General features: G+C 44.8%; 1 protein-coding gene across 1 annotated transcript in view; it reads right to left on the reverse strand.

Annotated features, from left to right (window-relative positions):
* LOC124621937 (hemocyte protein-glutamine gamma-glutamyltransferase-like) overlaps nt 1-25,571 on the reverse strand; it is a 358,656-nt gene that overhangs the window by 39,367 nt on the left and 293,718 nt on the right. Inside the window, exon 11 of the mRNA XM_047147447.1 lies at nt 15,593-15,716. Within this exon, the coding sequence (XP_047003403.1) occupies nt 15,593-15,716 (124 nt within the window). The remainder of the gene's footprint in view (nt 1-15,592; nt 15,717-25,571) is intronic.

Consider the following 25,571-nt stretch of genomic DNA (forward strand, 5'->3'; position numbering starts at 1 on the left):
TTTTTATTATTTTAATAAATCTGTGTGAAAATTAATCAAGTTCTGTTTAAAGTTGGTCACCGTCTATCTGCTACTCTAAGCATGCAAGTGGCAATTCTATCGTCTGACCTAATGGCAGAAGATAAACACGCCACGATAAGACCACGAGACATATTGCTGACACTCGCCTACTTCGTTAGAGCAACAAGTCAAATAATCTGATGGTGTGTGTACCGAAGGTCTTACAGTACGTACACCACACAAATATTATTTGTTGGCTAAGCCAGTTTCGATACTGTATTCATTTTCAATGCTCCATGTAACTTATTAGCGAATGACTGTATTGGAATGTAACATCAGTGCTCATCTCAAGCCTCACTCATAATACATACATACTGATACAATCATCGGCTAAGAAGTACAGTATGGGCTATTGAAAATGACTAAAGCTTAGCCAATAAACAATATATGTGTGAGAACTGACTGATAACCTTTGTTGTCCATGAGTAAAATCTGAGCCCACTTAAATCGTTTGTTAGGGGAATATGTATGTATCGATTTCCACGATAAGGTAACTGATCTGTGAATGTTGTAAGTAGGTCGTATAGGTTTTCTTATTGGTAACGCCACGTAGCGCTCTGTATGAAAATCACTGGCTGTGCTGTGTGCAGTCTGCGGCTGGTTTCCACTGTTGTTGCCTATTGTAGTGTTGGGCAGTTGGCCGTGAACAGCGCGTAGCGTTGCGCAGTTTGAGGTGAGCCGCCAGCAGTGGTGGATGTGGGGAGAGAGATGGCGGAGATTTGAGAGCGGATGATCTGGACGTGTGTCCATCAGAGACAGTAAATTTGTAAGACTGGATGTCATGAACTGATATATATATTATGAGTTTTGAACACTGTTAAGGTAAATACAGTGTTTGTTCTTTATCAAAATCTTTCATTTGCCAACTATGCCTATCAGTAGATAGTGCCTTCAGTAGTTAGAGAATCTTTTATTTAGCTGGCAGTATTGGCGCTCGCTGTATTGCAGTAGTTTGAGTAACGAAGATTTCTGTGAGGTAAGTGACTCATCAAAGGTATAGGTTATTGTTAGTCAGGGCCATTCTTTTGTAGGGATTATTAAAAGTCAGATTGCGTTGCGCTAAAAATATTGTGTGTCAGTTTAAGCACAGTCATTCGTTTCAATGTGGCGTTTGGGCGAGGGAAGGGGGGGCGGAAATACCAAATGCTATGTTGCTTGGATGGAAAAATGTTCTGGAACCAGACCTAGCGTCGAATATTTTTCCAAACATATAAATATAAGAGATCATTCACAATTAATGGAAAATGCACAAATTAATGGGGTTTATTACATCACAAGCACAGGTGGATATCATGTAACCCATGTGTTCTGCTTCCCATTATGTTAGAGAACTAAACTGACGATATTTGTTCAATAATTACAGTCATTCTATTATATACTGTGTATGTCAACTTGCCAGGACAAGCTTATGGGTCCTTAACAGTCGCTCTCTGTCCGAGATTCACACTTTCCATTTCGTTCAGTACGTCAGTCCATTACGTAAAAATTCGCGTTTTGAAGTTTAGTTATTGCGTTATATCACAGGAAATTGTTCATGACTTTTTCGTATATACTAAGTTCACACACGGGCGCCAATAAAAGAACTGTATGCATGTGCGACAGTTGTTAACGTCCAGATGGGAATATATCACTTCGCGGTCTCTAAGTGGCGAGAAACGCGTAATTCCACACAAATAATACAGTAATAATATTTCTTGAGAATGTTCAAACACTTGTTAAACTCTGTTACCTTTTCACAATTATTTAGAGACTGTTCTTACCTTAAGTTTGAATTTTCTTCACACACAGGGCTGCAGCTTAACTCTGACGCTCAGAAACTGATCACCACCTGCCCCTCTCCACAATTTCTTAAAATACACACACACAGTCTAACAGGGCACTGAAACCGATACACGACAACGCCATCGGTAGGCGTGAAGTGCTAACGTCCTGAACCTAGTAGGTAGTGTCGGAAGTTCCATGCGGCTTTTCGCGGATGATGCTGTAGTATACAGAGAAGTTGCAGCATTAGAAAATTGTAGCGAAATGCAGGAAGATCTGCAGCGGATAGGCACTTGGTGCAGGGAGTGGCAACTGACCCTTAACACAGACAAATGTAATGTATTGCGAATACATAGAAAGAAGGATCCTTTATTGTATGATTATATGATAGCGGAACAAACACTGGTAGCAGTTACTTCTGTAAAATATCTGGGAGTATGCGTGCGGAACGATTTGAAGTGGAATGATCATATAAAATTAATTGTTGGTAAGGCGGGTACCAGGTTGAGATTCATTGGGAGAGTGCTTAGAAAATGTAGTCCATCAACAAAGGAGGTGGCTTACAAAACACTCGTTCGACCTATACTTGAGTATTGCTCATCAGTGTGGGATCCGTACCAGATCGGTCTGACGGAGGAGATAGAGAAGATCCAAAGAAGAGCGGCGCGTTTCGTCACAGGGTTATTTGGTAACCGTGATAGCGTTACGGAGATGTTTAATAAACTCAAGTGGCAGACTCTGCAAGAGAGGCGCTCTGCATCGCGGTGTAGCTTGCTCGACAGGTTTCGAGAGGGTGCATTTCTGGATGAGGTATCGAATATATTGCTTCCCCCTACTTATACCTCCCGAGGAGATCACGAATGTAAAATTAGAGAGATTAGAGCGCGCACGGAGGCTTTCAGACAGTCGTTCTTCCCGCGAACCATACGCGACTGGAACAGGAAAGGGAGGTAATGACAGTGGCACGTAAAGTGCCCTCCGCCACACACCGTTGGGTGGCTTGCGGAGTATAAATGTAGATGTAGATGTAGATTCCCGAAGGCCAATCGTGTCGCAGCCCCAGAACTGGGCTGCTGTGTCGGTCGTTGGCAACCTTACCCACAGCAGCGCCCTTACAGGATGGTCTTTCCAGAGAGCTGCACGGCGCGTCAGATTTCAGAGACAGCTGTGCGTTAGTGAAGGTGTCTGCGGTTTCTGGAATACGCGTAGGCGCGTTGCGTAGATATTTGATTCCTGGACGGCCACATCAAGTGGAAACCAGCTGCTGATAGCATGGTAAGAGTGGCACAAAATATGAACACTGATGCAGTGTTTAAGCCTGGTCCCGCGTGATCACAGTTTTCTATGTGGTATTATTACCACAACCATGTTGTCTGAAGGCACAGCAGCTTAGTAAATGGAATACAGCGAAAGATGCAGAACGAAAACATTGAAAATTCTCATCTGTGTGTGGCAGACCGCGAAGCTGGTTCGATACAGTAAATTTCTGTAACTTGGCCAGGTCTATGTTAGAAGCGATCCGAATGTCACAGCCTTGGTACTCGAGTTACATGCGAAACAGTATGACATATTGTAGAATGTCCTACGACTAGTTATGGGGACATTTATAAGAGAATTGCATACTCAGCAGTGATGTACTATGATTTATTTTAAAAGTGACACATTGGTGTAAAACTTGTATTATCGTTATGTACGTTAAGGTATATGTGACATTGCTATTTTAACAAGATCCCATCTTTTTTTCTGTTACCTCTTCCCCTTTTGCCTGCCTCTGTCAACCCCCCACTCCCAGCAACCAACTTCCCCCATTCCACCCCCAACACTCCTTATGTTCATTTGCAGGGACCTCAATCTTCCATACCTCCTCCCCATACTCCGTCGGCCACATACTATTTAATTGGATATTTGTTTCTTGCTTTTGTATTTTAAATCTGCAGTATATTACTTTATAACTCTACTATGAACATGTTGCTATTTTAGTGTACTGGTAGTCGTGTATCCTGCTGGATTTGTAAATATCACTTTCATTGTAATGGTTTTGTTCTGATTTATATTTCGATATTACTACAGCAAATTGTTAAGGTTGGCTTGACAGTATGTACCCCCTTTTCCCCCACCCCATCCTCTTTTCCCTTTTCATCACAAAATTCTTTTGCTTACTTCGGTGACTTGTACTGGGACCTTTTTGTTACCTCTTCAATATTTCATTCAACTTTATCGAAAGCTCGTTTCACGAAATATGTATTTGTGCTAAATACCTATAAATATGTGTTTATAAAAGAAGGACAAGTATTTTTATCCCATGTGAGGCTGACCATTTCAGATCATATTACATATTAGCAATACGATCATGTACATATTGCTTATCATCACTGATTTATTTTGTGCCTTATGCTATTAATTACATATTAGTATATACAGTATCTTGTATCATGATTGTGTGTTTTAAGGTACATTTGACATCGCTATTTTAGTATGGTCCCTGCTTTTCTGTCTCATCTTACACTATTCCCTACTTTTTCGACCCCTCACTTCCAGCAACCAACCCCCCCCCCCCTTCCCCCTCTCTTTTCCCCCTCTCTCTTCCGCCCTCTTTCTTCCCCCCCCTCTGTTTCTTCCCCCGTCTCTCTCTTCTCCCCCTTATTTCAACACTCTCCCTCATTTGCATGGATCTCAATCGTCCCTATTCCCACCCCTCACTCCTCTGCCCCCGCCCCCAGCTCCATCGGTGGAATACTTCTAATTTGGCTGTACGTACCCTGTTTTTGTATTATAAAGCTATAATATAATATTTTATACGTACATTATTAACATTTTTTATTTCAATGTCCTGTTAACCGCGTATCCGTACGCATGTTGTATTTGCAATAGTCATGTTTATTGTAATGGTTTTGTCTGCCTTACATTCTGATATTACCTGGGAAAATTGTCAATGTTGGCTTGATATCGTTTGACAGTACAGTATACCATTCTTACGATTAGTGGTCAATGTCCTACCTATGCCGGCCGGGATGGCCGAGCGGTTCTAGGCGCTACAGTCTGGAAACGCGCGACCGCTGCCGTCTCTGGTTCGAATCCTGCCTCGGGCATGGATGTGTGTGATGTCCTTAGATTAGTTAGGTTTAAGTAGTTCTACGTTCTAGGGGACTGATGACCTCAGAAGTTAAGTCCCATTGTGCTCAGAGCCATTTGAACCATTTTTTTTCCTACCTATGTCTTTGTTCATAGCGCCACGTACTTGGACCATGTGATCTACATGTAATGTTGTTTACAGTTTCCTTTATTATGCTACTAAAATAGCTCATTACACTGTATTCCCATGTACACTGATGCACAACTTGTCACTTTGTCATTTTATGTAATTTATTATCATAGTATATATGACACAGCGCCACCATGTTTGCTCTGCTGCCACCTAAAGGCAATTTTGTCTTCGTATCCTGGTGTCAGGGGAACTCTGTTAGCAATCCGTCATTTCGTGTTACGAAAACATTTGGTAACGCTCTTGTCCTTTGCACCTGGGTGCATAGGAATGGACTGTATAGACTTTTGTTTAATGCTGATTAGTTACTTTCTAAAAATTTTTTACATAAATTTCTTTGTTATTTTCTATTTTACATCTCTGAAGATGGAATTAATTCCAAAACGCATCACCCTGTGATCAATGAAGGCATTTTCACCTACTGTATGTGTGGTGTCACCGCCAGACACCACACTTGCTAGGTGGTAGCCGCGGTCCGTTAGTAGACGTCGGACCCGCGTGTCGCCACTATCACTGATTGCAGACCGAGCGCCGCCACACGGCAGGTCTAGAGAGTCTCCCTAGCACTCCCCAGTTGTACAGTCGACTTTGCTAGCGATGGTTCACTGCTTACATATGTTCTCATTTGCAGAGACGATAGTTTAGCATAGCCTTCAGCTACATCATTTGCTACGACCTAGCAAGGCGCCATATTCAGTTACTATTGATATTGATATTGTGAATCATGTACCGTCAAGAGCGACGTTCGTCATTAATGGATTAAAGTTAAGTATCAAACTAATTACGTCCGGTTTCTGAATTCTCATTCCTTGTCATGTTCCAGACCTCACGTCAGTATAGTTCTTCTCTCCTCACGCCAGCCTGCGTGAGCTAAAACGCGTGCATTTCGGCCTCCAGTAATAACACGGTGTTGGCTCTTCTGCCAACACAATAGTATGACTTTTTATGCGACATATCTAGCTTAAAGACAGAACTATACATAATAATAAAGGCGACTTCGTGCAAAATACTAGTGCGACTAATTCTTCAGTACTGTTCCAGTGTTTTGGGTTACTGAAAGGCCAGAATGTAGGCATCGAAACATGTGCTGCTGTGATTGTTACTGGTCGCTTTGACTGACTTGGGAGTGTTACTAAAATTGTTAGACGGGAAACCTTTCGAGTACGAGGAAAAGGAAAACAACCCCGTTATGGCCACAGTGGGATCGATGAGGTGCGAATGACCGCCGTCTCATCCGCAGTGAATGGTGACGTCATCGCCTGGAGGGTGTGGGGTTGGCACACCCGTCTCTCAGCCGCTGTCGCCTTACTGGAGGCGCTGGCGCTGCTTCTCCTTCGAGTCGCTCCTCAGCTGGAACCGCGAGGTCGCAATCCTGCCACCAGGGAGGAATCCCTGCCTGTGTGTTCCGGGATTCGATCCCGGCTTCGCCGCATGGCTGTCAGCATCGCTCACTGCTCAGTTATGGAGGCGAACTTTCAACGACGAGGGGCAGTCACAACGTTTCAATTATCACCTCGAAAATAATTCTCAGCGATTTTGTTTATCTGTCGCCACACGTGTACATTACTGGTAAACTTCGAAATTCCCGCGGCACAGTACAGCAGCACGCGTCTACAGGAATCAAAAGAAGATGGTGCCGCTCTTGACAGAGTGGAGTACCGGGCTGCTGAAGGGGAGCAACAGTCCATGCCGAGCAGGTTGAAGTGTGAGGCAACATTGCCCCAACAACAACGCGGTGGCTAGAGGCAGATGCTTTCAGGAATAAGGAATCCTCATCTGAATGAGGAAGAACGCAATGGGCTACTGTAAACCTGTGAACAACCGAGAATAGCAATACAAGCGGAGTCCATGACGCCAAAACACAAGCGCATCCCAGCGGAGGCGATGCTAGAAAAAGCGTATACCAGTCACGGAACGGTTTTCAGAGACGTCCACAAAATGTACTGGTCGGCGCCCGCTGAGGCTAGCGGCTGGAGCTTGTCGAGACGAAGCAACGCTGGAAAGAGTCCGGCGAGGTGTTCTGGTTCCACCCAGTCTCTTCTCCCTCTTCCCGCGAGTGAAGAAACAGTAGCGTGGCAGGTGTTTGCAGAAAGACACCTACGCGATTTTCAAAGTGGAGCGCTTCTTAAATAGCCGAAATGGTGTATGACTCTCTTCGCTTATCGGCACGTAGCCGGGATAAAAGTTCGTAGGCTGGTGTGATACTGTCGAAAAGCGTACGTCAAAAATGATAGGTGCGTTAAGTTTCAAAACGGAAGCAATATTAACTTGGTCGCTCACAAAAGACTTATTACAGTTTAGAGAATCTATTCCACTATTAATCCTAAACGGCCTAGAAATAATCTTTTCTTCTTCAACAAAGTACCTGGGGCTAATTCTGTACCATCATGTAGGCTGGACTGAAGACTCAACTGCAGTATGCAAGAAACGATCAGCGTCACTTTCCCCACTACAAAAATATGAAAAAGTATTTGCTTTCGAGCTTAAAAAGAAGCTCGTGGAGACAGTAATGCTACACATACTTGACCATGGTGGCGCCACTGTCCAAGGACTTCCGTGTGGGCTGGAACAGGCGATCAGTGCGATATATTTGTGACATTTGATTTTTCGATTGTATCAGTCCTGCTTACGAGCAATTAACATGGCTACGTGCCGATGAGAGTAGAAAGTATCATACTCTATATTGGCCCAATCGTCTTCTCAATCATAACACTGCCTCTTATTAGTGTTCAACTCTATCATGTCAACAACAACAACAAAAAAATTCTCTCTGTGCCATCATATACCACTGCCATGTTTTCTAAATCATCTTTGGTATCACGAACCTGACTCTGGAACAATCATCCTCAAAATATCAGATAAATAAAATTCTTTTCAAAGTTCAAAACACGCCGTCTCTCCCACTTTTTGAGGAACTCATCCTCGTCAGCCCTACAGCCCAAGAACTTTTCTATTCCCGCCCCTCCCTCCACCCCCCCCCCCCCCCGCCCACCGTCAGCAGAGTTCTCTATTTATATGATTCTCTGACCCCCACTGTTACTGTTAATTCAATCTTCTCCTCTTCATTTATCCATTCTGGGTCTCGTAATACTAAGCATAGCTTCAAATGAGCTAGGATAATCTATTTGATTTTAAATGCAGTTTGCCATTGTTATTATTATTGTTATCAGTGACAATTATTTATCAAACAATAAATAAATAAATAAATAATTTGGAGAGTTCTCGAACCAAGATATTCGGCAACTCATCCACCCCTGGGAAAAATGTGTCGTATGTGTCGTACTGAAGGGTTAGTGTGTAGAGAGGAACTAAGACTATCACCAACCTTTAAGGTCATAATTTAAGTTTTCCGAGATGAAAGTTAAAACTGTGCCACAACCCCTTGTAAGGAGGCGATTACGTCAAAAACCTGAATTTTTGAGAAAGTTTAGAGAACTATTGTTAAAGGAAAACTCCAGAGCTGTTAAACAGCCTCCAAACTTGGTTGTGCGTAAGGACTCGTAATGGTGAAGACAGAAAGTGATCTTTGCCTTAGTCCTTTCGCGGCAGGAGAGGAAAAGACCAGTCACTGGCTAAAGTACCATCCGCTAAGCAGTGACCAGTGCTGTGTGGTGTACGTATCTTCACGTAAGTGTGGAATGCCGGCGGATAACGCGCCGATGACACTCGGGCTGGCGCCGATGTCGCCCAAACTAGGCGCAAAGTTTGTGTGGGCGCTGACGTAACAGGGTGCTCCGCGGCACAAGTTGGCGGGGTCGATACCGCTGGGTGCAGCGCGAGTCGCCGAGCCGGCGAGCCGGCGAGCCGGTCCACCGCGGCCGCGTCTGGGAAGGCGCGGGCAAGCTGGCTGGCTGGCCTACACACCGGCCGCACAGTGCGCGCAGCGGTGGGGGACAGCCCACAGGCTGAGCGTGCTCGAGGCAGGGTGCTCGGAGGGGCTGCAGCAGCTGCGACAGGCAGTCTGAAGAGCCAAAACACTAGGGCCACTGTCCAGCCTGGTGGCGTTCCGTCACGTGACGTGGGAAGGGAAGGGGTTTGTTGATTCGGGGGAGGGGACCAAAAAGCGTGGTCAGCGGTCCCATTGGATTAGGGAAGGATGGGGAAGGAAGTCGGCCGTGCCCTTTCAAAGGAACCAACCCGGCATTTGTCTGAAGTGATTTAGGGGCGGGGGAAGTTGGGTTGGGTTGTTTGGCGGGGGAGACCAGACAGCGAGGTCATTGGTGACATCGGATTAGGGAAGGATGGGGAAGGATGTTGGCCGTGCCCTTTCAAAGGAACCATCCCGGCATTTGTCTGAAGTGATTTAGGGGGGAGTGGGGGCGAGATTGGGTTCGGTTGTTTGGGGGAGGAGAGAGACAGCGAGGTCATCGGTGTCATCGGATTAGGGAAGGATGGGGAAGGATGTCGGCCGTACCCTTTCAAAGGAACCATCCAGGCATTTGTCTGAAGTGATTTGGGGGGGGGGGGTTGTGTTGGGTTGTTTGGGGGAGGAGACCAGACAGCGAGGTCATCGGTCGCATCGGATTAGGGAAGGATGGGGAAGGAAGTCGGCCATGCGCTTTCAAAGGAACCATCCTGGCATTTACCTGAAGTGATTTAGGGAAATCACGGAAAACCTAAACAAGGATGGTTGGCCGCGGGTTCGAACCGTCGTCTTCCCGAATGGAAGGGAAGTGTATAAGCAGAGCAGAACCATTCTAGCGGTCATATAGAGCCAGCTAGCTCTTTATTCGCACGAAGTAATGGCCGCTATCGACAGGGGATCTCAAGTTGATTCCGTGTTTCTAGATTTCCGGAAAGCTTTTGACACCGTTCCTCACAAGCGACTTCTAATCAAGCTGCCAGCCAATGGGGTATCGTCTGAGTTGTGCGACTGGATTCGTGATTTCCTGTCAGGAAGGTCGCAGTTCGTAATAATAGACGGCAAATCATCGAGTATAACTGAAGTGATATCAGGTGTTCCCCAGGGAAGCGTCCTGGGACCTCTGCTGTTCCTGATCTATATAAATGACCTGGGGCCCGCATCTCGTGGTCGTGCGGTAGCGTTCTCGCTTCCCACGCCCGGGTTCCCGGGTTCGATTCCCGGCGGGGTCAGAGATTTTCTCTGCCTCGTGATGGCTGGGTGTTGTGTGATGTCCTTAGGTTAGTTAGGTTTACGTAGTTCTAAGTTCTAGGGGACTGATGACCATAGATGTTAAGTCCCATAGTGCTCAGAGCCATTTGAACCATTTTTTTTTTGACCTGGGCGACAATCTGAGCAGTTCTCTTAGGTTGTTCGCAGATGATGCTGTAATTTACCGTCTATTAAGGTCATCCGAAGACAAGTATCAGTTGCAAAGCGATTTAGAAATGATTGCTGTGTGGTGTGGCAGGTGGCAGTTGAAGCTAAATAACGAAAAGTGTGAGGTGATCCACATGAGTTCCAAAAGAAATCCGTTGGAATTCGATTACTCCATAAATAGTACATTTCTCAAGGCTGTCAATTCAACTAAGTACATGGGTGTTAAAATTACGAACAACTTCAGTTGGAAAGACAACATAGACAATATTGTGGGGAAGGCGAGCCAAAGGCTGCGTTTCATTGGCAGAACACTCAGAAGATGCAACAAGTCCACTAAAGAGAGAGCTTACACTACACTCGTTCGTCCTCTGTTAGAATATTGCTGCGCGGTGTGAGATCCTTACCAGGTGGGATTGACGGAGGACATCGAAAGGGTGCAAGAAAGGGCAGCTCGTTTTGTATTATCACGTAATAGGGGAGAGAGTGTGGTAGATATGATACGCGAGTTGGGTTGAAGTCATTACGTTTTTCGTCGCGGCGAGATCTATTTACGAAATTTCAGTCACCAACTTTCTCTTCCGAATGCGAAAATATTTTGTTGAGCCCAGCCTACATAGGTAGGAATGATCATCAAAATAAAATAAGAGAAATCAGAGCTCGAACAGAAATGTTAAGGTGTTCGTTTTTCCCTCGCGCTGTTCGGGAGTGGAATGGTAGAGAGATAGTATGATTGCGGTTCGATGAACCCTCTGCCAAGCACTTAAATGTGAATTGCAGAGTAATCATGTAGATGTAGATGTAGATGTAGAAATAGGAAATCCACTGACATAAGTGACTTTGGCAAATGGCAGAGGTTCATGGACCGGAGCCAGGGAGGGAGTATCTCGGAATGGCGAAGTGCGTCGGTTGTTTGCCTGCTAATATGAGCTGGTTTAAAATTATGTGTCGAACTGGTACTCGAGCCTGAGACCTTCGCCTTATGTGGGCAAATGCATTAGTGACTGTGCTATCGAAGCGAGATTGACAACGCGTCCTCAAGTCTTTACTTCTGCGAGTACCTCGTCTCCTGCCTTCCGAGCTTCACGGAATTTCTCCAGTAACCGCACAGGTTGGGAGGGCCGGTCGTGAGTCGTGCCTCGACATATCCCTGCGAGAGGCAAAGCTCCCGAGTCTGAGTTCCAGCCTGGCTGACAGTTTTAATTTGGCACGAAGTTACAAATCACGACACACACCACTGCACAGTGAAAATCCTTCATGAATCTGTGGAAATTGTTTTAAGGGCGTTCTGAACCGAATAGGCGACGAGATGCTGGACGTCGAATACTTCTAAAACAATATGGAGGTCAGAGGCTTCCCCGGTTTGCAAAGCAGGACAGGCGGCGATCTGTGGCAGATCTGGCGACACTGTGCAATGCTAGTGTAGGCGCAAGCGCTTCGGAGCACACCCCCTGCGAACACTGTGCAACATAGGGCCGTTCACCAGACGACCCTCGTGTGTTTCCATAATGACCCGATGTCAGCCAAGATTGCAGTGGGCACGGGCTTATCGAGACTGGGACGTACATTAAAGGTATCTTATCGCCTGATCGGACGAATGACGTTCCTTGTTGATGGTCTCCAGATACGCCACCGTCAAGGCGAACGCCTTCTCGAAACATGCACTGCACTACGGACGCGGTCCGGTGGTGGGCAGTATTATACTACGTGCGAGATTCACTGAGATTCCGGAAGAACTGTAGTAGTAACACAAGGAGCCACGACAGGTGTGGGCTACCTGAACATTATTGTGGACCGCCCTCATCCTTTCGTGCTTACTGTCTTCCCCGACAGAGATAGGCGATGGCGTCATCCAGCAGGAAACTCTCCATGTCGCGGGGCTGGAACAGTGTTGGGTTGAGGGGAATGTTCGTGAACTTATGTTCGTATGGTGGCCACCTAATTAGCCTTATCTCAACCTCATGGAAGACATCTATAGACCGCCATCTCTGTGCGCACATACCAACAGTTCGTTACTTGCTGGAATGACATATCCTGTGCATAGACATCTGCTACCACACGTTTCCGGAAATATACTGAGGACTTGTCATATCCACCCCACGCAGAATCGCGTCTGCATTGTGTTCCATAGGTGTACCAATACACTACTAAGCAAATGTTCACAGTCTTTTCGCTCGTCAGTCAATATAGGACCTTATACCATTAGCAGGTTATAATGACGACAGAGACTGCAATACTGGTGACTCACTGTTAAATAAGCACAGTTCGAGGAGGGGAAGTGTGGAAGAGGGTTCCAGTATCAGTCGGTGACACTGGGGAGGGAGTGTATGTATACAAACCTACCATCCTTCTAGCAACGCTCCTTCAACAACGGATTAGCAGCACCTGTTTGGTAATATCGTTTCTCCTATGAATTTAACGCATCGATGTATAGATATAGGCAGGTCTTTGCTTCTTGCAGTACTGACCTCTTCGAGGCAGAAATGTCTGTGAGTGTGGGCCAATAGATGTCCCCGTTCAGTGTCACTTTGCTTGTAGGTCGCTGGAGCAACGAAGGGTGCCTAGCGACTGGAAAATAGCTCATGTCATTCCCATTTACACATCAGATAAATATGGGGCCATACGGCTGGCGTCAGTATGTTGTATTATGAAAATATGATTCTTGAAGTTTTCGCGGCGAAATGAGTCTTCCATGACATTTCGGACTTGCAGCCGGACGGCATCGACATGTAACCACGATATTTCAGATGACAACCACTGACACACCTTCAGCAGAGTTTTTCACTGGAGTTTGTTGGTCCTCATCGCTGACTTCCTACCCAAAATTGGCGCCGTAGCGCACGCTCATAGGTTTCGCTGCAGGACCGCCCTCTGCCGACTTCAGGGCCCTCTGACGATTATATCTCCGGCCAGTAGCCGCATGCGCAACAATGCTATCGCAAGCATACCCTCTGTCGAACTGCGGGTCTGCCGAAATGATAAAGTTAGCTGTCGCTGGACGTGTCATTTGGTGTAAAAATTAGTCCCAAACCTTATCGAGTTGAAAGCCACTACTACGCTCATAAAATCTTTCGTCACACGTATTTCCGCAGATTTTTCAATGCTGAATCCCAGAAGGATCTCGTTGTGACCAAAGTTTTCACGGCAGAAAAATTTATAGAATTTGTTATGGAGATATATTCTTCGTGGCCTCATTGCTGATTCGAAGCTGTTGTGGTTACCACGCCTAAGAGGTTTGGAAGGTGATACACATCCTTCAAGACTTTTATTGGCCTGAGTCATAAGGTACTGGCCTTTTTGCCGGTGATCATCCGCAATATGTGTAGGAAACTCTCTATTTGTGACGAGCTGATAACGGCAGCCCACGAGAGTGCTGTGCCTTTATTACAAAATATATTATTTCTCAAGTTTACATCCCTTTTTGAACACAACCTAATCTTACAGGGATGAAAGAGCTGTCGTTACAAAGGTTCTTGAAGCGGCTTCTGACATTCCATACTGATTTTGCGGTGAAACGTAAATACGTGCTGCAAAAGGTTAACGTGAAAGAGACATTTAACTATCATAGGCAAAAGGGCAATACGGATATCCAGCTTCATACGTATATTTTACGAAGTTAACTTCTTAATCATATGTAAGAGACTCCCTTACCATATTATCATATTACAAATTTGTTTTAAAGTATTTATTAACTGGATAGTTTGAATACAGCACCGTCATAGGTAAAAAGCGTGACCATTGCGGTGGTCCATTATCCCTGACCGTAGCACAAGTTGATTTTTCTAAACGAATATACTTTCCGAAATGACAAGCATAGCTGTCACTGTCGTCTTCAGTTGTGATTTACCTATTGCTGCTGCGACCTAATGTGCTTACTGTAAATGAAATTTATTCAGACCTATGTGATTGGAGATGTATATACAAGGGTGTATCATAAATTCATCATTGTTCATCGTATTTCACATCGTTTGGTTAATTTTTAAGGTGTCTTCTCTTCATTCCAATAACTATTCTTATCCCAGCGACTATACGTTTTCCAAATAGTGTCATTATTTAAAACCATAAAAGCGCGGAAGTGTCGCGCGGCCACCTGGTTACACAATACAACTGATCCTCTGAAAGGTGTGTAGCAAACTCTGTATTTGTCACAGGAGCTGATAACGGCAATCCACGAACGTACTGAGCCATTATTACAAAATATATTATATTAAAATGTATTGATCGTAAAGGAAATGATGTGGAGAATCCTTTGCAAATTGTGTTTTTTAGTTTATTTTTGGCAACCCAGTTACCCCATATTCATAACGCTTCAGTTTGTAGGAAAACTACACTCACTCGAATGTTGTGCAGTAGTACTGCTCTGTTGTAGTTCGACTTGTAATTACGAAGTCTTGTAGTAAACATTATAGTGTAATGTTATGTATTTATGGTTTATCCATATTAGTACGGAAAGTGAAATTATCAGTTCAGTAGATTTTCTGGTTCTAAAATTTACCATATTATGCAGTGTTATTACGTGTTGTTTTGCGTGCACGTACATCAACTTGTACAGGGAAGAAACTCAGTTAATGCCTAATTAGGCTGGCGACCGTTTTATTAACAAATTGGTAGCTTCTTCTGTGTTGTTTCTTGTCTGTCCTAATGTGTAGTTGCACTTCGGAATTGTTTGACGTATCATTGTTGTTACTGAGTGCGTGTAAGTCTGATTTGCCTCTATTCAGGTACACGCGTTCAATATCTATACCAAAAATCCTTTCTTATAAGGTGAAGCCCGTCAACTTACCATAGTACAGGCCTTAATGAGTATCGTGTGCAGTAGCGCAGAGTGTTACAACACACACACACACACACACACACACACACACACACACACACAGACGCACACACACACAGGAGAGAGGGAGAGAGAGAGAGAGAGAAAAGGATAGATTGGTAGGGGTGGGGGTGGGTGGGGGGTGGTCTAGTGATGCTTGACAGCAGAGTGGGGGCAGACACTTTCCATGTTGCCAAGCATTACAAAGTGTTGATGCGGACTACAATGAATAATGCTGCGTCTCCATGGAAGTGTCACCAGACCGCAGCATGGAACAGATGAGTTGTTATCACCGCCCACCGGTTCTCGAGGCAAAGCGTATGCAGACAGAGAGACTAAACGTCAGAGCCGCCTACTGACTGAAGTGGCGCGCGCTGCGACAGCTTGGACTCGCAGCCTCGCTCGCCGCGATACTCACTGGCGCTGGGCTGTATGGTGAAGTCGCCGGCGTCCTTCTTGATGAGGTTGGCCTTCACTCCCGTGTAGTACACGCTGGACGCCGTCAGCACTGCGCGCACCCGCCGCTGGACGCTCGCGTGGTTCTGCGGGCGACAACACAGCTCTGCACAGTTTCTCGTCAACTACAAACTGAGAACGTGACCTTTAAATTCACCTGATTACAATACTAAACCACAATGGACGAAAGATAGCCCACAAGAGACTAAACTCAGTCAAACTACTACCAGGATGAACATGACGAGTAGTTACCAACAGTTTGAACGTCTTCAAATCTTTACACCCATCACACCGTCACCTTCGAAAATTTTGTACCTATTTCCGTTCCTCCTGTACCTTACTGCTTCACGAAAGTCTTTGAACATCACGCATGCTGCCGGGCTTGAGGCATCTGTTTACTATCGTAAACCAACTGATGAAGCTACTACATCTCCTCAAACAACTGGAGGAGGTTCTTCAGCCCTACATCACCTGTAAAAAAATGACTGTAACCTCCTGCTGGTGCGCTTCTGTCATCTCTCCCCACCTCCATGGTATCGCCACACACAAACACACGCACGCATTAAATGGTCCATTATAAGGTAATTTCAACCCCCCCCCCCCTAGACCATGAAATCATCCATGAAATCTAACAGGCCTCTCAACTGAAGCCTATTCTACGTTGCAAATTAAAACTCCAGACCACCGTCTCCCAACAACAGCAACCCTACCAACCTCTACCATCTAGCCATCTCTTGAACATTATCACTGCCGGCCGATGTGGCCGCGCGGTTCTAGGCGCTTCAGTCTGGAACCGCGTGACCGCTACGGTCGCAGGTTCGAATCCTTCCTCGGGCATGGATGTGTGTGATGTCCTTAGGTTAGATAGCTTTAAGTAGTTCTAAGTTCTAGGGGACAGATGACCTCAGATGTTAATCCCCATAGTGCTAAGAACCATTTGAACCATTTTTTGAACATTATCACTATACATCTCACATACATTTTTCATGTCAGTCCCTCCATACCAAATATACACAAAATCCGTTATATATAACAGATGCCTACACAGCCATCGCACTCACGAGGTGCAAAATCTCACATGTTACTAACGTCGTAGCAAGCTCAAGATCATCGTTTTTATTTTAATGACATTATTTTAATGATTTTTTTCAGAGGTTGAAGATCCTCAAGACTGCGACTGAGGAAATGTAAAGAACAGAGAGACATATGTGTATACTATACAGTTTGGTCCATTGATCGTGACCAAGCCAAATATCTCTCGAAATAAGCGTCAAACGAAAAAACTACAAAGAACGAAACTTGTCTAGCTCGAAGGGGGAAACCAGATGGCTAGATGGCTAGATGACGCTGCCATAGGTCAAACGGATATCAACTGCGTTTCTTTAAAGTGGGAATCCCCACTTTTTATTACATATTCGTGTAGTACGTAAAGAAATATGAATGTTTTAGTTGGACCACTTTTTTCGCTTTTTGATAGATGACGCTGTAATAGTCACAAACATATGGCTCACAATTTTATAGCAACAGGTAGGTTTTTAAATTAAAATACAGAACGTAGGTAAGTTTGAACATTTTATTTCGGTTGTTCCAATGTGATACATGTACCTTTGTGAACTTATCATTTCTGAGAACGCATGCTGTTACAGCGTGATTAATTGTAAATACCACATTAATGCAATAAATGCTCATAATAATGTCCGTCAACCTCAATGCATTTGACAATACGTGTAACGACATTCCTCTCAACAGCGAGTAGTTCGCCTCCCGTAATGTTCGCACATGCATTGACAATGCGATGACGCATGTCAGGCGTTGTCGGTGGATCACGATAGCAAATATCCTTCAACTTTCCCCAAAGAAAGAAATCCGGGGACGTCAGATTCGGTGAACGTGCGGGCCATGGTATGGTGCTTCGACGACCGATCCACCTGTCATGAAATATGCTATTCAATACCGCTCAACCGCACGCGAGCTATGTGCCGGACATCCATCGTGTTGGAAGTACATCGTCTTTCTGTCATCCACGAAACATCTCGTAGTAACGTCGGTAGAACATTACATAGGAAATCAGCATACATTGATCCATTTAGATTACCATCGATAAGGGATCTAATTATCCTTCCTCCCATAATGCCGCACCATACGAGGTGTGGCTAGAAAAAAACCGGACTAGTACTGGTGAAACAATAAAACGAATGCAAGAAGGCTGAAAGTCGCGTGGCCTGTCACGTGACTCTCGCTCCGCCTACTGCTCGAGTTTCATCTGCCTCCTGCACTCAGTCTGCCCGTGGCGTCTGTTTTAAGTAGTTGACGCTTTGTCTGTGCGTCGGAAAATGTTGAGTGTACAGAAAGAACAGCGTGTTAACACCAAATTTTGTTTCAAACTAGGAAAATCTGCAAGTGAAACGTTTGTAATGTTACAACAAGTGTACGGCGATGATTGTTTATCGCGAACACAAGTGTTTGAGTGGTTTAAACGATTTAAAGATGGCCGCGAAGACACCAGTGATGACACTCGCACTGGCAGACCATTGTCAGCAAAAACTGATGCAAACATTGAAAAAATCGGTAAACTTTTTCGACAAGATCGCCGTTTAACAATCAGAGCAGTGTCTGAGTTAACAGGAGTTGACAAGGAAAGTGTTAGGCAGATTCTTCATGAAAGTTTCAACATGAACAAAGTGTGTTCAAAAATGGTTCCAAAGTGTCTCACAATTGAACAGAAGGAACGCCGAAGAATGATTTGTTCTGACATCCTGCAAAACATTGAAAGTGATCCCACCTTCTTACAAAATGTTATTACTTGCGATGAATCGTGATTTTTTACTTACGATCCCGAAACTAAACGCCAATCGATGCATTGGAAAACTCCTGGTTCTCCACGACAAAAAAAGCACGAATGTCAAAATCGAAATTCAAGGCAATGATGATTGTTTTTTTGACATCAAAGGGATTGTGCACATTGATTGGGTACCAGAGGGACAAACAGTGAATCAGCATTACTACATTAGCGTCCTGGCTACCCTACGTGAGCGAGTACGGAGAAAACGAAACGATTTATGGAGAAAAAAGTCATGGATCCTTCACCAAGACAATGCCCCAGCTCATAGTGCGTTGTCAGTGAAGACGTTTTTGGCAAAACACAACATTCCCATCTTAGATCATCCACCCTACTCACCTGATTTGGCCCCCTGTGACTTTTTTCTTTTCCCTAAAGTCAAGTCAGCTTTGAAAGGAACTAGATTTGAGACTGTTGAAGCAGTAAAAGAAAAAGCGACGGAAGTAATGTATGGACTTACCGAAAATGATCTGCAGCATTGCTATGAACAGTGGAAAACTCGTATGGAGCGGTGTAGAGACCGAGGAGGAGAGTACATTGAAGGAGATAACATGAAATTGTAAATAATTGTAAATAAATGTTTTTTCCAGCATCAGTCCGGTTTTTTTCTAGCCGCACCTCGTATGTTAACCCACCAAGGTCGCTGATGTTCCACTTGTCGCCGCCATCGTGGATTTTGCGTTGCCGAATAGTGCACATTATGCCGGTTTACGTTACCGCTGTTGGTGAATGACGCTTCATCGCTAAATAGAACGCGTGCAAAAAATTTGTCATCGTCCCGTAATTTCTTTTGTGCCCAGTGGCAGAACTGTACACGACGTTCAAAGTCGTCGCCTAATACCTGGTTCACAGAAATACTGTATGGGTGCAATCGATGTTGATGTAGCATTCTCAACACCGACGTTTTTGAGATTGCCGATTCTCGCACAATTTGTCTGCTACTGATGTCCGTATTAGCCGCGACAGCAGCTTAAACACCTACTTGGGGATCATCATTTGTTGCAGGTCGTGGTTGACGTTTCACATGTGGCTGAACACTTCCTGTTTCGTTAAATAACGTAACTATCCGGCGAACGGTCCGGACACTTGGATGATGTTGTCCAGGATACCGAGCAGCATACATAGCACACGCCCGTTGGGCATTTTGATCACAATAGCCATACATCAACACGATATCGACGTTTTCCGCACTTAGTAAACGCTCCATTTTAACACGGGTAATGTATCACGAAGAAAATACCGTCCGCACTGGTGGAAAGTTACATGATACCACGTACTTACACGTTTGCGACTATTACAGCGCCACCTATCACAAAGCGAAAAAAGTGGTCCGACTAAAACATTCATATTTCTTTACGTACTACACGAATATGTAATAAAAAATGGGGGTTCCTATTTAAAAAAAACGCAGTTGATATCCGTTTTACCTATGGCAGCGCCAACTAGCTGGCCAACCATAGCGCCATCTGGTTTCCCCCTTCAAGCTAGATGAGTTTCGTTCTTTGTAGTTTTTTCGTTTGATGCTTATTTCGTGAGATATTTGGCTCGGTCACTATCAATGGACCAAGCTGTATATCATATTGTCACGTAGAGGAAGGTGTAAGTTGATGAATGACTAACACTAACTTCACTTAACGAAGGTTTATGCAGCACCTGCGCATACAAGTGCCTCTGTCTAGAATACATAACACTGTATATACTGCTGCAGAACATTCCAGTACAATTATTCTTGCCATTTGTGGATACTGCTAGAATGTACTCGAACCGAATATAGAAATTAAAATTTTTAAGTTCAGGTGAATTTTTGTTTGTTTTTCATTTTGTCCGATATAGTTCGTTGAGTTTGGTTTGGGCGGACGTGACAAGACATCCCTTCAAGTTGATCGTTGATGCCTTGACTCAGTTTTTTTATTACAGAGAGCACACAGCCCTCTGACCGAACAGGCTGAGCTACCGTGCCGGCGTTTTGAACTCACGACCCTCCATGTAACAACCTAGTATGATAACCACTACACTACGGTGACTGCGTTACTCGGCTTCTTCTGCTACAATATGTATGCCATTTGCGGACTTCGGACTAGACATCCTTTTTATGGCCCTGTAACTTGCTCTGCAGCACCACAGCAATGACCCAATGACCTTCTTCTTCCACGGTCTGATCGTAACGGCGTATATATATACACTGCGAACGAATGCAAACAAGACAAACAACGCGACCGCCGATATTCGCACTACTGTGCAATATTTTCAGTGCTATACAGATACACAGCTAATTTGGACAAGGAACCAAACGAAATACAGTAACTATGTAACGAGCCTCAGGATACCTTGGGTCTGCGCTCTGATACCAAAATACTCAGAAGGTATCCCTGAACAACCTCGGAAAGTCTGACGGTGGAGTTCTTCTTTATCCTGTGTAAGAATATAATAAATTCTCTGCTAAATGCGGTACACAGCATGCACTAAAGAACTTTTAGAGACAGCTGGTGGACTCTTCGGAAATAAATACGGAAATAAATACGATTATTCCGCAGTAGCAAATTTCAATCGGCACGGGCAGATATAGATTATAACATTGTGTTTATTTTTTCGACAGCAGTATGAAAACTATTTTTATTAGAATGGCTGTTTTACATGGGTTTGTGTAGTGTTAGGTTGGCGGCGACATGTTTCTTTTTGAAACATCGTAGCAGATTAAAACTGTGTATCGAGCCGGCATTCGAACTCAGGAACTTGCCTTCCGTGGACAACACTCTACATCTACATCTACGTGGATACTCTTCAAATCACACTCAAGTGCTTGGCAGAAGGTTCATCGAGCCACCTTCACAGTAGTTCTCTATTATTCGAATCTCTAACAGCGCACGGAAAAACCGAACACCTATATGTTTCTGTGCCAGCTCTGATTTCCCTTATTTTATTGCGATGATGTTTCCTCCCTACGTAGGTCGACGCCAACAAAATATTTTCGAATTCGGAGGAGAAAAATGCTGATTGAAATTTCGTGAGAGGATTCCATCGCAAAGAAAAATGCATTTGTTTTATTGTTGTCCATCCCAAATCCTGTGTCATGTCCGTGACGCTCTCTCCCCTATTTCGCCATAATACAAAACGTGCTACTGTTCTTTGAACTTCCTCGATGTACTCCGTTGTTAAGGATCTGACACAGCACAGCAGTACTCCAAAAGAGGACGGACAAGCGTGCTGTAGGTAGTCTCTTTAGTAAATCTGTTACATTTTCTCTAAGTCCTCCGCCAATAAAACACGATTTTGGTTTGTCTTCCCACAACATTTTCTATGTGTTCTTTCCAATTTAAATTGTTCGTAATTGTAATTCCTAGGTATTTAGTTGCATTTACGGCCAGTAGATTAGATTGATTTATCGTGTAACCGAAGTTTAACGGATTCCTTCTAGCATTCATGTGGATGACTTCACACTTTTCATTATTCACTCGTGAAAATGTTACTGGTGAGAACGGGTATCCATCGTATCGCCGCTGGGCTCCTCAAGATGGTGATTTCAGTGCTAAAGTTAATATGCGTGGCGAGTGTGTTGCAATAGACGATCGTTGGGTAGTATCATACACGCTAGTACTTTCACGTTCATATGAAGGGCACCTGAATGCCGAATACTGCGATCAAATACATCTCAAATACGTGAATAAGGGAAGCGAGCAGGCGACATTCGGTTTTCAGAGTGCTGTTCGTGACGAGGCGATCAAATATGTCAGACCGCTATATTAGTACCTCGGTAGCAGTATGGTGGATACCGGGTTTCTCTATTCACGAACGACACCCTACTGTTATATACTCAGTTTTTCATTTAGAAAACGGTCAGCGGGTCTATTTCATTTCTGAAAATATTCGGGGGCATTTAGAAAATTTTGGCCACACTCTTAGCTTAATTCAATCTCTGTTTGGAAGATAGTTTTGCTCGAACTCTTATGATCAACGATGCGCCATTCCGCTATACTTATGACAAACGAAGAGGACAGCTACACTATGTGATCAAAAGTATCCGGACACTCCCAAAAATATACGCTTTTCATATTAGGCGCATTTTGCTGTCACCTACTGCCAGGTACTCCATATTAGAAATCTCAGCAGTCATTAGACATCGTGAGAGAGCAGAATGGGGCCCTCCGCGGAACTGACGGACTTCGAACGTGGTCAAATGGTTCAAATGGCTCTGAGCATTATGGGACTCAACAGCTATGGCCATAAGTCCCCTAGAACTTAGAACTACTTAAACCTAACTAACCTAAGGACATCACACACATCCATGCCCGAGGCAGGACCGTAGCAGTCGCGCGGTTCCGGACTGAAGCGCCTAGAACCGCTAGACCACCGCGGCCGGCGAACGTGGTCAGGTGATTGGTTGTCGCCTGTGTCATACGTCTGTACGCGAGATTTCCACACTCCTAAACATTCCTAGGTCCACTGTTTTCGATGTGATAGTGAAGTGGAAACGTGAAGGGACACGTATAGCACAAAAGCGTACAGGCCGACCTCGTCTGTTGACTGACAGAGACCGCCGACAGTTGAAGAGGGTTGTAATGTGTAATAGGCAGACATCTGTCTATACCATCGCACGGGAATTCCAAACTGCATCAGGATCCACTGCAGTACTATGATTGTTAGGCGGAGGTGAGAAAACTTGGCTTTCATGGTCGAGCAGCTGCTCATAAACCACACATCACGCCGGTAAATGCCAAACGACACCACGCTTGGTATAAGGAGCGTAGACATTTTACGACTGAGCAGTGGAAAAACGTTTTGTGGAGTGACGAATCACGGTACACAATGTGGCGATCCGATGGCAGGGTGTGGGTATGGCGAATGCCCAGCGAACATCTGCCTGCGTGTGAAGTGCCGACAGTAAAATTCGGAGGCGGTGATGATATGGTGTGGTCGTGTTTTTCGTGGAGGGGGCTTGCATCCCCTGTTGTTTTGCGTGTCACTATCACAGCACAGGTGTACACTGATGTTTAAGCACCTTCTTGCTTCCCGCTGTTGAAGAGCAATTCGGGGACGGTGATTGCATTTTTCAGTACGATCGAGCACCTATTCATAATGCACGGCCTGTGGCGGAGTGGTTACAAGACAATAACATCCCTGTAATGGACTGGCCTGCACAGAGCCCTGACCTGAATCCTATAGAATACCTTTGGGATGTTTTGGAACACCGACTTCGTGCCAGGTCTCGGCGACCGACATCGATACCTCTCCTCAGTGCAGCTTTCCGTGAAGAGTGGGCTGCCATTCCGCAAGAGACCTTCCAGCATCTGACTGAACGTATGCCTGCGAGAGTGGAAGCTGCCATCAAGGCTAAGGGTGGGCCTACACCATACTGAATTCCAGCATTACCGAGGGCGCCACAAACTTGTAAAGTCAGTTTCAGCCAGGTGTCCGGATACTTTTGATCACATAGTGTAAACTTCGCGGATAGGAGTGCTTATGGAGGCAGTGCAGCATAATCTGATGAGAGTGTTGCCATTCGTTGCCTTTGCTCGCTTCAGGATATTATTATTTCCATTGGTGGTAGCCCTTAGAGTCATTACGATCTTCCAGAACAGTAGGTAAACGCTGACGGTCCCCGAGTTAATCGCGAATATACTGGGAGACAAATTATAGTTCTACTGCAACGGCTGAGATCATGAACACTAATAATGGAACCTTTTCTGTTAGAAATACTCATTATAAGACAAAGTATTATGGAGTGTTGATAAATAGCAGCGTGAAACCTATTTCCTTCACACCCCTGTTGGCACAGACAAAGTCTTTTTAACTCAGTTACTTATGGCTCAAACCAGAAAACAAAGGAAGACAATACTAGCTGTTGGGTCTGTGGGACTGCTGCTACGTTACTCCATGGAGGGAAAATGCGCACACTATGTTCAAGACACGTCTGGATCCAGGCATAAATGAAACCGCAGCAAATGCAGTATCTCGAAGATCTCTCCAGAGTGTAGCCTGATCATTGGGGTCGAATGCACCATGGAACAAAAAGAGCAGTGGAAGCAGCCAGTCGAACTCTGCAAGACATCCGGCGAAACAATCGCGTTATGAGAGGGTCCAGTGTTTCATTTTGTGGTGATTTCCGCCAGACTCCACCCGTCATAATAATCCGAGGACCTAGAGCATGAGCTGAGCGCATCTGTGAAACTCTTCTTGCTCTGGCCTTGGGTGCAGAAATTGAGTCTGACGAGGAACATGAGGGCTGAGTTGGGTGGCAATCTCCGTGCGTAAGAATTCTCGGACGTTTCAATAAAAATCGGCTAGGATATATTGCCAGAATCGAATGGGTTAGTGACTGCCAGAGAGTCTTCGTCTAATTGTTCCTTCGATGGAGGAACTTATTGGATTCGTTGATAGAGATGTATCCCAAGAAACACATCAAGACAATTCTCGGCTTTGTCAACTAGCAATACTGACGCCCAAAAATGATCAAGTTGTGGCTACGAACCAGAGTACTTTGGGAAAAATGATAAGAACAAGGTGGCATAACGGTCCATAAATACGTTCTGCGCGAGACTGATGTTATCACTTATCCGGTAGAGTTTCTTAACTCCCTTTCTGCAGCCGGACTGACTGCGCATAAAATCGCTCTGAAAGCGGGTATTCCGATTACGCTGCTTCGTAATTTAACCCCTTGGATGCTGTGTAACGGAATTCTTCTTAAAGTGGTGTCGCTTTGTAATAATATTAAAGAAGCTAAAATTCTCACGGGTTGTGGAGCTGGTGAAATCGTTTTCACACCAAGCACACACCTCATTCTCAACAATTCTCCTTTGAAATTGAAACGGGCGCAGTTTCCCGCGAGGTTATGCTTCGCCATGACCGTGAACAAGTTGCAAGGACAGACGCTTCGGGGCCACTGGCATCGACCTCAGGACGAACTGTTTCTCTTACACGCTACTGGCCATTAAAATTGCTACACCAAGAAGAAATGCAGATGATAAACGGGTATTCATTGGGCAAATATATTGTTCTAGAACTGACATATGGTTACATTTTCACGCAATTTGGGTGCATAGATCCTGAGTAATCAGTACCCACAACAACCACCTCTGGCCGTAATAACGGCCTTCATACGCCTGGG

This window comes from Schistocerca americana, chromosome 7 (genome assembly GCF_021461395.2).
Source record: "Schistocerca americana isolate TAMUIC-IGC-003095 chromosome 7, iqSchAmer2.1, whole genome shotgun sequence".
NCBI lineage: Eukaryota > Metazoa > Arthropoda > Insecta > Orthoptera > Acrididae > Schistocerca > Schistocerca americana.